This window comes from Etheostoma cragini, chromosome 5 (genome assembly GCF_013103735.1).
Source record: "Etheostoma cragini isolate CJK2018 chromosome 5, CSU_Ecrag_1.0, whole genome shotgun sequence".
Classification (NCBI taxonomy): Eukaryota; Metazoa; Chordata; class Actinopteri; order Perciformes; family Percidae; genus Etheostoma; species Etheostoma cragini.
Genome location: NC_048411.1, coordinates 20,654,715 through 20,666,404, shown reverse-complemented (window position 1 = coordinate 20,666,404; position 11,690 = coordinate 20,654,715). Strand labels below are relative to the sequence as shown.

Sequence of the window (11,690 nt, the reverse complement as noted above, 5' to 3'; positions counted from 1 at the left end):
CCCCATAAGTATACTGTTTTCACAGTTTTTGGTCCCCACAAATGTAGCTATACCTAGACCACACACACACACACACACGCACACATACATACACACACACACACACACACACACACACACGCACACATACACACACACACACACACAGAAAGAGAGGGTGAAGGAGTTAAAAAATGAAACAGGAAACCAAATACTGTTCTATGCAAGTGTCTGGCTTAGGTTTGTGCTACATGTGAATGTACACGTGCACTTCAATGTGCACACTTTCATAAATGTCATTGCTGTGAAAGAATAATAAAGGCTAGTGTGACATTTATGCCTTGCCTCGTGGGTAATGGACTAGAATAATTGAAATGTCTGTTAGTGGTTACAGGTAGAATATCACAACAGCTTAGCAAAAAGTGCTCAATTTATCTACTGCACACATGTAAACGTACACTATAGATTTTTTATTTATTAGCATATAAATATAAGCTATGAAAAATATCAGAACATGGAAAGTGACAAAATATTCAGAGCAGTAAAAGTAGTTTATTTTTAGAAATGGTTTTAGATGATGATGATGATAATTGTGTGTCAGCTCTGCTGCTGCCATTTACTTGAAAGGTCCAACATCTTTGATAGATTTAAGACTTCAGTTCATAACGCCTAAAATCATCCATTACAGCAAAATACTGAAAAATTAACCAGAAGCATCAAAAACTGGACCGCTTTAAAGAGGAGTTATGTGGTTTCACTGTTTGTGCACTTTATTTGATCATTTCTGATTTTACTGATTGGAGGAATCAACTGTGAACTGATCTCATCCTTTAAGAACTGCTGGGAAATCACATGTTTTTAGATTTTTACGTCCCAATTTTGTACCTGTACTTGAGTCTTATTTCAGAAGCCTTATTGTTATTTTAGTTACCTGACTGCAGATTTGGGTATGGAGCCATACAAAAGTGAGCTGAGTCCTCTGTACAGTCCTTTAACACCATGACCCTGTACTGTCTGTTTCACACAGTCACCTGCAAGGACACACACACAATTTCAAAACATCAGATTCTCTGTGGACAATTTCCTTCAGTAGAAATATGTTGTTTTTAAATAGCAAATAGAATAAACAATGTACTGTAACTGGGTTTATTAATTCATTTGCACTGAGTTTGGAATGACTCTTGTAAAGAATACATATAAGAGCACACCAAAAACATCTGTCCTCATCCATTTGTCATCAACATGCTATTTTCCCCAAAAAACTTGGTGTTTTTTCTTTGAACTTACTTCTTACTCTTGGAGATGCAAATGCACAACGGAGTAGAAAAAGCAACAGCTGTCTTGAGCGCTCGTTAGCATGGTCGCCGATCCTCAGAGCTCCTGCCAATATTAACACATCCTGTGTGTGTGTGTGTGTGTGTGTGTTTGTAGCATCTAGTACGCATGGATGGTGAGATGGTCTGTTCTAAGTCATATAAACACGCACAGCGACAGCCTGCCAGAATCCCTTATGTACCTGGGGATGATGGGTAATAGGATAATGAGCTCCTGAGAGAGGCACAGAGACAGAATCAAGAATATATATATATATATATATATATATACTGTCTGATCTTGCTTATATCGTATATCGTAAACAATGTACAATTTTGCTCAAGGCAAAAACCTGTTTTGCACGTAACCCTCATAACATTTTGAGATAATAATGTCTTTTTAAATGAAATTTAGAGGCGCTTGTAGGCGGATTTTGTTACCTTTTAACAGAGCCAGGTTAGCTGTTTCCCAGTCTTTCTGCTAAGCTAAGCTAACTAGCTGCTTGTAGTAGCTTTGTATTTACACTTTCCTCTCATTTTTGACACCACTCTCGTGTAGAGACAGAGTGGCATCGTTTTTCAAATAAAATGTAGTGGTAGGTGTCTGAACTGGGAAATGTGTAATACTAAATTGAATCCCACATTCAGCTCAATATATTGGCAAATGATAGAACAAAAGATTTTCTTATACAAACACATCACACTCACTTATTCCTCTGTATTTGGGTGGATTGGCCTTCTCATCCAGTTGTAACTGGGTCTTGACATACTCTGTTGGGAATGTGATGCAGATCTCTATGCCACCTGCAATTCCACCTGAAAAAAAACAATCAAGATTAGATGTTTATTAATAAACCGAACATAAATAATAGATGTAACTGAACCTTACACTGGTCAAAAAGTGAGTGCTGAGGAAGGAAAAGGAAGCTTTGTTGACATATTGCCTTAACTTAGCATACCATGTCTGCCTGCCTGGCTGCAGCCAAACCAAGCCTGATTCAGTGCCTCGTCACCCTTAAGAATTGCATGGAGGTGCCATCACGTCATGGATCATTACAATGACTCTTCTAATGGCTTTCCCTCCATAAACATTAAAAGCACTGCAGCCGAGAGAGGAATGAATCAACTGATTCTGCTCCGGTTGAACTACACAGCGACTGTGCTGTTTAAAAGGAGGAGAGAAGGTTGTGTGAAAATGTTACTGCATCTTAAATATGATGTACTGTGTGATTGCAGAGATATAGACATACAGAAAGAAAGAAATAATAAAGTGTCTGTGAATGTGTGAGTGACTGCTAGAGAGTTCAGCTTGAAACCGGTTGCGGTTGATGAGTTGAGTAGATGAGAACAAGTGTCTAAAAGCGAGGCCAATGCAGAACACAGATGAGTCACGAGGGAAGGGGGGAGGATAGAAAAAGGGCTGACATTAATTAAATTATCTACTCAGCCTACAGGGAGGGGCTCCATTACCCGGGCCAAGACCCTCTATTAACTCAATGACACGGACACACATGCAAACAAGCACACTGGGCAAGTGACACAGAAATGTACAGACATGCCCCCCCAACAAACAAAGAATACAAAAATACATTTTTAAGGTTATTTATTAAGGAACATTTACTGTATATGGTTTGTATTTGTGCATATTCAATAAGAAAAATGACCACAACAAACCAATGAAAATTGAAAAAACTGAAATGCCTTCCACAAAAAGTCCAAATCTTGCTCAAAGAGAAGTGGTTCCAACAGGAAGAGGTTGTGATTCCTTTCTGGAAATTATGAGTTGTGATCAGATGTTTACTGAAGAAAGAGTTGTACCTCAGTTTGTTTAAAAGCTTTTATAAAACATGACTTTGCATGCACTACCAAGATATAAACAGTACATCTTAAAACCTGAATATGTATGTGATTATAGCATCCTTCATACTTTTCACATGGCATAGTTTTGTGTTATTGGAAAAATAAGACAATCCGGTTGAAAATTGGTGCAGTCTATGTTCTGTTTTTAAGTTTTAACCAGATTTAGTAAAAAAGTTAGTCCTAAAAGCTTATTTCTTAAAACGAGAGGTTTTTTCACATTTGTATTTCAAAACACCAAGTTTCAAGATCTATGAAAAATGTCACTTTTCTAGTGCATCTTGTTTCTTATTTAAGATAACAATAAGAATTTTCTAGAAATGAGACTACTGGCAGAATTTTCCTTCATGATTTTAGAAAAAAAAAAGTCTTGAAGGTTTAATATGACACCGGCTATCTGGTAGGACTGGTGTATTTGGGGTATTTTATTGTTCCCAATGTATTTTGGCATTCCCACTTACTGCCACAGTGAAGTATAAACATGCATGTGTCGTTTAGCTCTGCAGTTTTGCATTCCTCACATGTCACAGCTGCCAACGTGACCTTTATCACTCCAAGAAGCAGAGCATCCACTTAAGATAAAAACATATATTTCATCTAGGACACACATTTTAGGACTACAAGTAGATGGAACTGTAATGCAATATCAAAAGTTCAAAGGAATATCTTTCCTGATATTAGGCTCTACCTGTACTAGCATAAATCACATTTGTCTCAAAGCCTAAAAAGCCTCTGACTCTTCTTCTCTTTATGTCTTTTCTGTGAGAGGAGCTGATATATTAGGGGAATCAATAGGAGTGCATGGCTTTTACTTAAGGCTGCAGAATTATCTAATACACTCAGTTATTGTCATTAAACTCCATATGATTTTAAATTCAAACTTTGAAATTTTGTATTACACGTCTTTGTCAAAATGATAGTATTTTCTTTTGGTATACCTAAACATTATACAACCATTAATTTAATCAATGTGATAAAGATGACTTTGTAACACGTGATTGGGAGTATTTCAGTTAACATCAGCGCATTAGTAGTGAGATAACACCGGGATGATAACTGACAATAATAAACTGCTCATCATCCATCATTGGTTAGAGCTGGATTCACCTAACGTGTAATCTACTGTGAGCACCACCAACCTGAATCATGACATTCATGTTATCTCACACACTTTAATCACCAGGCCAGTAAGCGGTCATTCTTCTAATCCTGGTGGAGTACTAGTTAGTAAATGTTTGCTGGTGGAGACATAACAAAAATCACATGCTGATCCAGGATCAGTGCTCCTTTGAGAAGAAAAAACGATAAAGCTCATTCATCTGTTTCGGCCAAAATCATCCAGTCTGTGCACGCACGCGCAGGCACACACACACACACACACACACACACACACACACACACACACACACACACACACACACACACACACACACACACACACACACACACACACACACACACACACACACACACACACACACACACACACAGTACCTGTGGAAGAGAAGCAGTTTGTTTGTCTTCTAGTCCATTTCACAGCCTATATCCAAAACACACACTCAAATATTACAGATGACACCCTAAATGACAGTCTTGTTACTGCCAAACATGGGTTACATCAACAAAATGGCCATTAATCTTTATCTTCACAGGCTCGCTCTCCTCTCCCATTCTTAATCTTACTCTCAGAAGCACCTTCCTTCCTCTCTTCTCATCCCACAACAACACTTCTTCACACTGTGTCATAAAATCAATGCATCCACATAGATCTTTGACAGTTACTATTACACAAGAAGAAATGGAAACGGCATTGGAGTGCTATTCAGATCCCAAGGGCGGTGAAATACGTGTTGTGACTAATACAAATCTGCTTCTACAGACTCTTAGAGACTTGGAACTTCCACAAGCTAAGCAGAAGTTTAATAAATCAGACAGAGTGCATACGTTGATGAACAGTTTAAAAGGTAACACTGTGGTCGGACATGGTAATTTTGTTATTTAATCAAGACTTCTTAATTATTACACCCATATGTGATTGTTAAGCATAACATTATAACAGCCAACCTCTTCTGAATACAGCTTTCCACCAGAATGTTTAATCTGGCTGCAGAGATTTGTTCCCATTCAGCCACAGGAGCGTTTGTGAGCCACTGATGTTAGTTGATAGTCACCATTCAAATCAATCCCAAAGCTGTTTGGTGGTGTTGAGGTTGGGGCTCTAATCTAAGTTATTCCATACCAAACTTAGAGAACCATTGTTTTATTGACCAGGTTTGGGCACATATTCATAGTCAGACAGCACCTGCTAGGGGTGCTAGATGAAAAGTTAGGGGATCACCATATCATTAGGGTTTATCTTCTGGTCAACAAGGATATTTTTTCCAACTTTCATGGCAATCCTTACAATAATTGTCTAAACAATATACAAATGACTCAAGGAGAAGTTGGAGGACAATCCTCTGGGGACCACTATCTCTTTACAACCTTTTCACAATAATCACCAAAGTGGTTAACAACAATTGTTCATTGCAAGACCCCTAGCGTGGTTAGGTTTTTTTTTTTCAACTCACAGATATTTAGTTTACTATCATATAAGAAAAGCACCAAATCATTTGAAAAAGAGTTGATTGACTTATTATTAATCAACTAACTATAAATCAACACACTTTTGAACACACTGTGAATATGTGCAGATTCACACACATATAGTCAAATCATGAATGCAAGATACTCAACACAAACTCATAGCCACTTTTTTGCAGTACTGAGAGGCACAGAGGCAGCCGGCTGACAGGGAGGAACTGTCTGTGAAATCCTGTCCTGCCTGCTTCGCTGACTCTAATGAGCATCCAACACATCTGGACCACTGGAGAACTTCCCATTTCTTTGGAGGCGCTGACAATCTAGCGAGCTGTCTAAATGTGGCAGGTTCTAATCATCTTTTTTCAGTGACTACATAGGTGACTAACTTTCCCATCCAACAAGATGTATCTACAAGTGTGTGTGTATGTGTGTATGTGTGTGTTGGCAAATTATTAAGCATTTTTTCCACCAGAGTCTATCTATTATTTATCCAGATGTTCCTTATTTGGATTATCTCGCATTTTGAATTCTCTGGAGTCTGGTGAAAAGATCTTATTATGTCAATATCTCCAGTCCAAATGGGGAAAGTAGCCAGAGGACTGATGTACTTCAAACATGAAGTGTCCTATTAACAGGGCCGTAATAACATCGCAAAACATGAAAAGAATTATTCATCTGATGTCTGGCCTTTAAGGCTTCCTCTGTCCTGAACAACATTCCCTAATGCTACACTGATGCCTAATTACAGGATGATTAATTTTACATGGAACATTTTAACAGCAGCAAGCAGATTGTACACAGATTTCCATGAACAAGACAACTGCCACAGGTTGTTTTGACAGTGTGTAGAGTTGTAGATAAGGCTGTCAGGCTCTCTACAGTTAAAGGAGGAAACCAGTGGGTTTACATGTTTTACATATTACTCACATAGACATTCATGTTTTTTTTTTTTAAGGGTTTATTTAGTCAGTCAGAGGGATAAGCATAAAACAAGCAGTGGCTTCCTCCCGTTCCTTTTTATATTGAACATATTGTTTTTAACACTTTATTGATTCTTTTTTATATTTTGGTGTTGCAACACACTCATTGTGTTTTATAATTTATGTGTGTTTGAAATATAAGAAAGAAAGTCTGTTTACAAATTTTTCCCAAGTCATGTTATTATATCTTCCTGCAATTATGAGCATTTGAAAACACTTCTTTGTGTGGCACATTCAAGGAAACTGACTTCTAAAATCCAAGCACTGTCCAATGCTTCTGTTTTGTGTTGTATAAAAAGAAAATTGGGGACAAGCAACATAATTGTAAAGTTCTGGAACATCTGTTGTCCTGTCAAAATATCAACAAAAAGATAATAATTAAAATAAAATCCAAGCACTAATAAATTTCAATCTGTATTCACGAACTATGCTGTCCGGGTTTCAAACAAAGACTAAACAAACACTGACCAATCTAACTAACCAATATTTTTGTATTAACATCACATTCCCCTTAGCTCTTTGGAAGGATTTAGCATCTTTCAACTTACTGTTTTGATGCAGTCTCTCCTCTCTTCAGCGTGGTTTCCAGATGCAGACGCAGCCATTTTTAGTGAAAAATCTCCCCTAAAAACCCTCTATACACTATCTGCCCAGTACCAAACGACTAGCAGACAAAAGTTGGCCACAAGCTGGTAAAACATAGTGGTAAAGACAGTTCCCTGAGGACTACTCAACCCTCACTCATAGTAAGGTTTCCAAGGCATTTAAAGATTGTTGTCGACAACCATTTTTCAAGTCTAAGACGACGGAGTGTTTTGGAGCCCCACAAGATAATTACTTGAAAATGAATTACTCTGCTTTGATTATATAACTTGGACAAAAATGTTTAAAATGTTCATTTTGATTGATTCTATCAAGTTTCAAGTCTCTGCAAGTTACACAATAACAAAATTAATTAAAACCAGTGGCTGACTGAAAGAGAGAAAAATGAAAAACTTCCAATATATTTATAAAATAGTGATTTGTAATTAGTGATATACAACAAGCTAAACATTCTATGTGGGAGAGAGACTAAAAAGTGTACTATTAAGCTGACCCAGTGTATGTTAAATGTTCTAACTTCTACACTGCTATTTGTTTGTGTGGCTGCATTATACCAACATGTAGCTGGCAGGCTGTTTCAGCAGGGGTGGTTGGGAGATTAACAGAAGGGGTGCACGGTAATTTATCATCTCGCCTCCCAGCACCCTGGGTCTGCCAGCAGCAGCATAGTGGAGGGGAGGGGACTATGTGCGTCACCTGTGACGCGAGGAAACAGGAAATACGCGCACAGTTTGACGAGCCCTCTGAGCCTAGGAGGAGACAGACACTCAGAAAACCTAACTGGCTGCCCTGAGGCCAGAGAGGGAGATGGAGGAAAGGGGAAAAAATAAAAGGGAGTAAAAGAAATGACATAAAAGCAAGCCTGTCTCAGTGGAAAGTCCAGTCTATCATGAAATTAAGATGAAAAAGGAACTTTCTCTCTCTGTCTAGTCCTCTGCTTCCCTGGCTCTCCTCATAAGGGTTATAGATGAAAGCCACAACAGTGTATGAATGCACAGCAGCCAGTAAATCAGGACCAGAGACCCATTTAGACCGCTTTCTCCCCCTCAGGCCTCACGCAGACAAAACTCTCCCGTGTCGTAACTTCAGTCATCACCAGTGGCTGTTAAGCAACGACTTGAACCAGCCAATGGGAGCAGAAAGAGCTCACAGATCCCTAAAAGCTTTGGAGATGTGCAATGTGCACCCTTCCTCCCTATCCACGGTCTATGTGGGCTATGTAATCCATTAAGCTTTGACCTTCTACTTCTTGCTTTTTCTACTTAGAGCCTTTGGGCATGTGGCTGGTTCTCTCCACACAGACATGGCCTACTGCTAACCATAGCCGATACATCTGAAGTAGCATTAGTGTCAGAACACTGGGAGAGGTGTCAATTGGATTTATAAACTGCCACAGCTGAGCGACGATGTAAACTATCAGCAGTGGTTTTTGATGGACGACCTCTCAGGTCAGACTCAAAAAAGGAAATTATCTTCCGCTGAGTCTTCAAAGTGATGCTTTGCATATGTACTTTAATTAAACTACACATAGACACATCTCCATTTCCAAAACCCTTGAATGGCAGTGATAAATCAACAGTTTCTTGACAGTTAGGCCAGGAGGAGTAAGAGGGTGCACAGAGTTGAGAAAGAGAGAGAACGCAATCATGCTGCTGTTGCAAAACTGGCCAGCTACACTGGGCCACATCCAGTCAATCAGGCTGCACGGGACTGAAGGGGGAGGTGGGGGGACGTCTCACCGCAGTCACAATTCCTTTTCTCAGTAGCTGACAGGACGACACTATTCTAGAGGGGAGATTTTTTTTCTCTTCTCACTCCATGCACCACAAAATCATTAATCTTTTTCTTTAAACGATTTTTTGGGGGCATTTTTAGGCCTTTATTGACAGCTGAAGAGATGAAAGGGGAGAGAGAGGGGGAAGGACATGCAGCAAAGGGCCGCTGGTCCAACTCAAACCCGGGCCACCTATGAGTAAACCTCCATATATGGGTGCCCGCTCTACCAACTGAGCTATCTGGGCACCCTTGTTGTTTTTTGCCTTGAATATGATAGGAAACTAAATATGTCTGGGTTTTGAACTGTTGGCCAGGTAACACAAGCAATTGAAAGACATCACCCTGAGCTCTGGAACTCCTATTTTCACACGTTTTATAGCCAAAATGATTCATCGAGAAAATGAGCAGAGCAATAACTAAAATGATCGTAAGCTTCTGATCCAAAATACTTTGTTTTTAACCTTAAATAAAAAGGAATTAATTTGAAATTATTTTTAAAAAATGGATGTAACTGGTTCTGCCAAATAGCAGAGTGTAGCCTTAATACAGGAGCATCTCTCAGAGGCTCTTCATCAACTGGAGCTGCTGCACCCTGCTCATCAACACAGGAGGGGGTAAAGGGGTTGGGGGGGGCAGAGCAGTGGAGCTTCTGAACCTTAGGAGGATAAACTGATGAATCACAGGAATGGCTAAAACAAGCACTAGTGCTATAACCAATAAGTCAATCAATTGATTTTTTCAAATATTTTTACCAAACCTTTGGTGGTTGCACCTTCAGTTCAAATATTTTTTTTTCTCATTCCTCCGTTTCATAACAACATATAATATATCATTTTGGGATGTTGGCTACATGGTTAACCTATTGTTCCAAATCTAATCAACAGGTTGGTCAACAGTTCAAATTATAGTTAGTTACGGCCACAAAGCATTGAGACGACACAACGTTAAAGGTGTTTCTTGTGTTGCATTCTCGCAATCCTCTCACTCACCTCCATACCTGAGACATGTTGTGAAAGGCTCCACTGTACTGTCTCAGGAGAGGGACCCCTGGACCGCTGCATGCATCAATCCACTCTAACAGCATTATGTAAAGTGCACCAGAGGTGATCTTAGATCAGGGGGATAGAATCCCATCAGTGCAGCAGGTAAGTTCTGACCATGGCAGGACAGGACTGTTTGTCAGGACAGAGGAAGAGATCGGCTTTCTTCTTCTCTTTAAGGCAATGAGGCTCAATGCCATTTTACAACAGGGTCACAGGGTCAGCATGGTTTGAGTGCAAGTGTTAGAAGTTGGTGGAAAATGTAGCAACTCTGGTAAAGTATCTTGTTTTACCAGCTCATCGTTTGTCTTTATAAACGGGTATTGCAGATCTCACATGCTTCTCCGTGCAGACCCACTAACTAAAAGGAAACGCCTTGTCTGTGATACGTGCAACAAAACGAAACAAAACCAAATGCAAAAAAAAAAGAATGTCGCTTTCACTGTGTCTGCAAACAACATCAGCCCTGAGAGAACACCTGTGACAATATTTTACAAATTCTAACGTGTCTGTGCAGAATGCTTGATACGTTGTTGACCTTATGCCTACTTGACTTTCCTCCCTTCTGGGTGTGACTTCATTAGATTTTCATTTCGGTTTTAATTGTTTGTCTTAAGTGTTGCACATTCGCTCTGCTGTTCGCCAAAAAGCTTACAAAGGTATATGGAAAACAAAAAATACTGCTTTGATCAACTAACTCACTTCATTGGAACTATAGTGACATTTTGTCAAACTCTGACTTTTCCGCGTGATAAATTATAAGCTTACCTGCCAGAATCGCCTTTCCTGGGTGAGTCAATTTCGCTTTCCCGGCCGGCGCCGCTGCCGCCAGACACCGTGGTCTGAGGAAAGGGCTGATAAATGTTCCTTTATCCTGCATAACTACGGGAAATACACAGTCAAATCTACTAAAAAGCTTTCACTCTAATGAGGTGTACCTCCAAGTAGAGCTTGTAATTTCTTTTTAAGTCGACTGGAGCGCGCAACACATGGACGTCTTTCTGTGTGGTGCGCTTGGATGCAGGTGGGCTCAGACGCGTCCGGATACTCGGGTGTCTGTTGACAGTGGGCGTATGCGGTGACTGTCCAAGGAAGTTGGGACGTTCTAGCACCAATAGCTGTTATGTGTAACCATGGTAACGCTGTATCGCGACAGTAGTGCGTAGAAAGCAAAGCGAACCGGAAATAGGCTAATGTGCGGATATAAGAGTTGTCTCCGTTTCCGGATGCCGCGTGGAGTCAGGCTATTTCTCCGTGATGCGAGGGAATTTCAACAACCACCGAGCCTGTTTTGTGACGGAGGTCAGTGGGTTACACCCTGGGTGCCTATATGAGCGCGGTGTGACTGGCCACTATGGTTCCACATCAGAAGAAGGGCGGGGCGCAGCCTGTCTGTGTCTGTATCAGCGAGGCAACGGAAAATCTGATCCCACCTCTGTTACTAAATCTTCTACTAACAAAACCTATCGCATTTCCCCAGCAGCAGGCGGTAACCGGTCCAAACAGCCCAGCCACACCCTCTCATAACAAAGAGGCTGCAGGTCTCACAGAGACAGAAA

General features: G+C 40.1%; 1 protein-coding gene across 2 annotated transcripts in view; it reads right to left on the bottom strand.

The window, feature by feature from the left end:
• Positions 1-11,524, bottom strand: part of si:dkey-178e17.1 (tricarboxylate transport protein B, mitochondrial) — an 18,892-nt gene extending 7,368 nt beyond the window's left edge. The window contains exons 1-4 of one of the 2 annotated variants that reach the window (XM_034873026.1): positions 11,081-11,523; positions 10,900-11,043; positions 2,001-2,108; positions 911-1,010 (exon numbers count right to left, since the gene is read on the bottom strand). In XM_034873026.1, the coding sequence (XP_034728917.1) occupies positions 911-1,010; positions 2,001-2,108; positions 10,900-11,011 (320 nt within the window). In that variant the 5' untranslated portion in view covers positions 11,012-11,043; positions 11,081-11,523. Of the gene's footprint in view, positions 1-910; positions 1,011-2,000; positions 2,109-10,899 lie in introns of both variants that reach the window. The other variant, XM_034873025.1, reaches the window with a different exon arrangement.
• Positions 11,525-11,690: the final 166 nt, after the last annotated feature.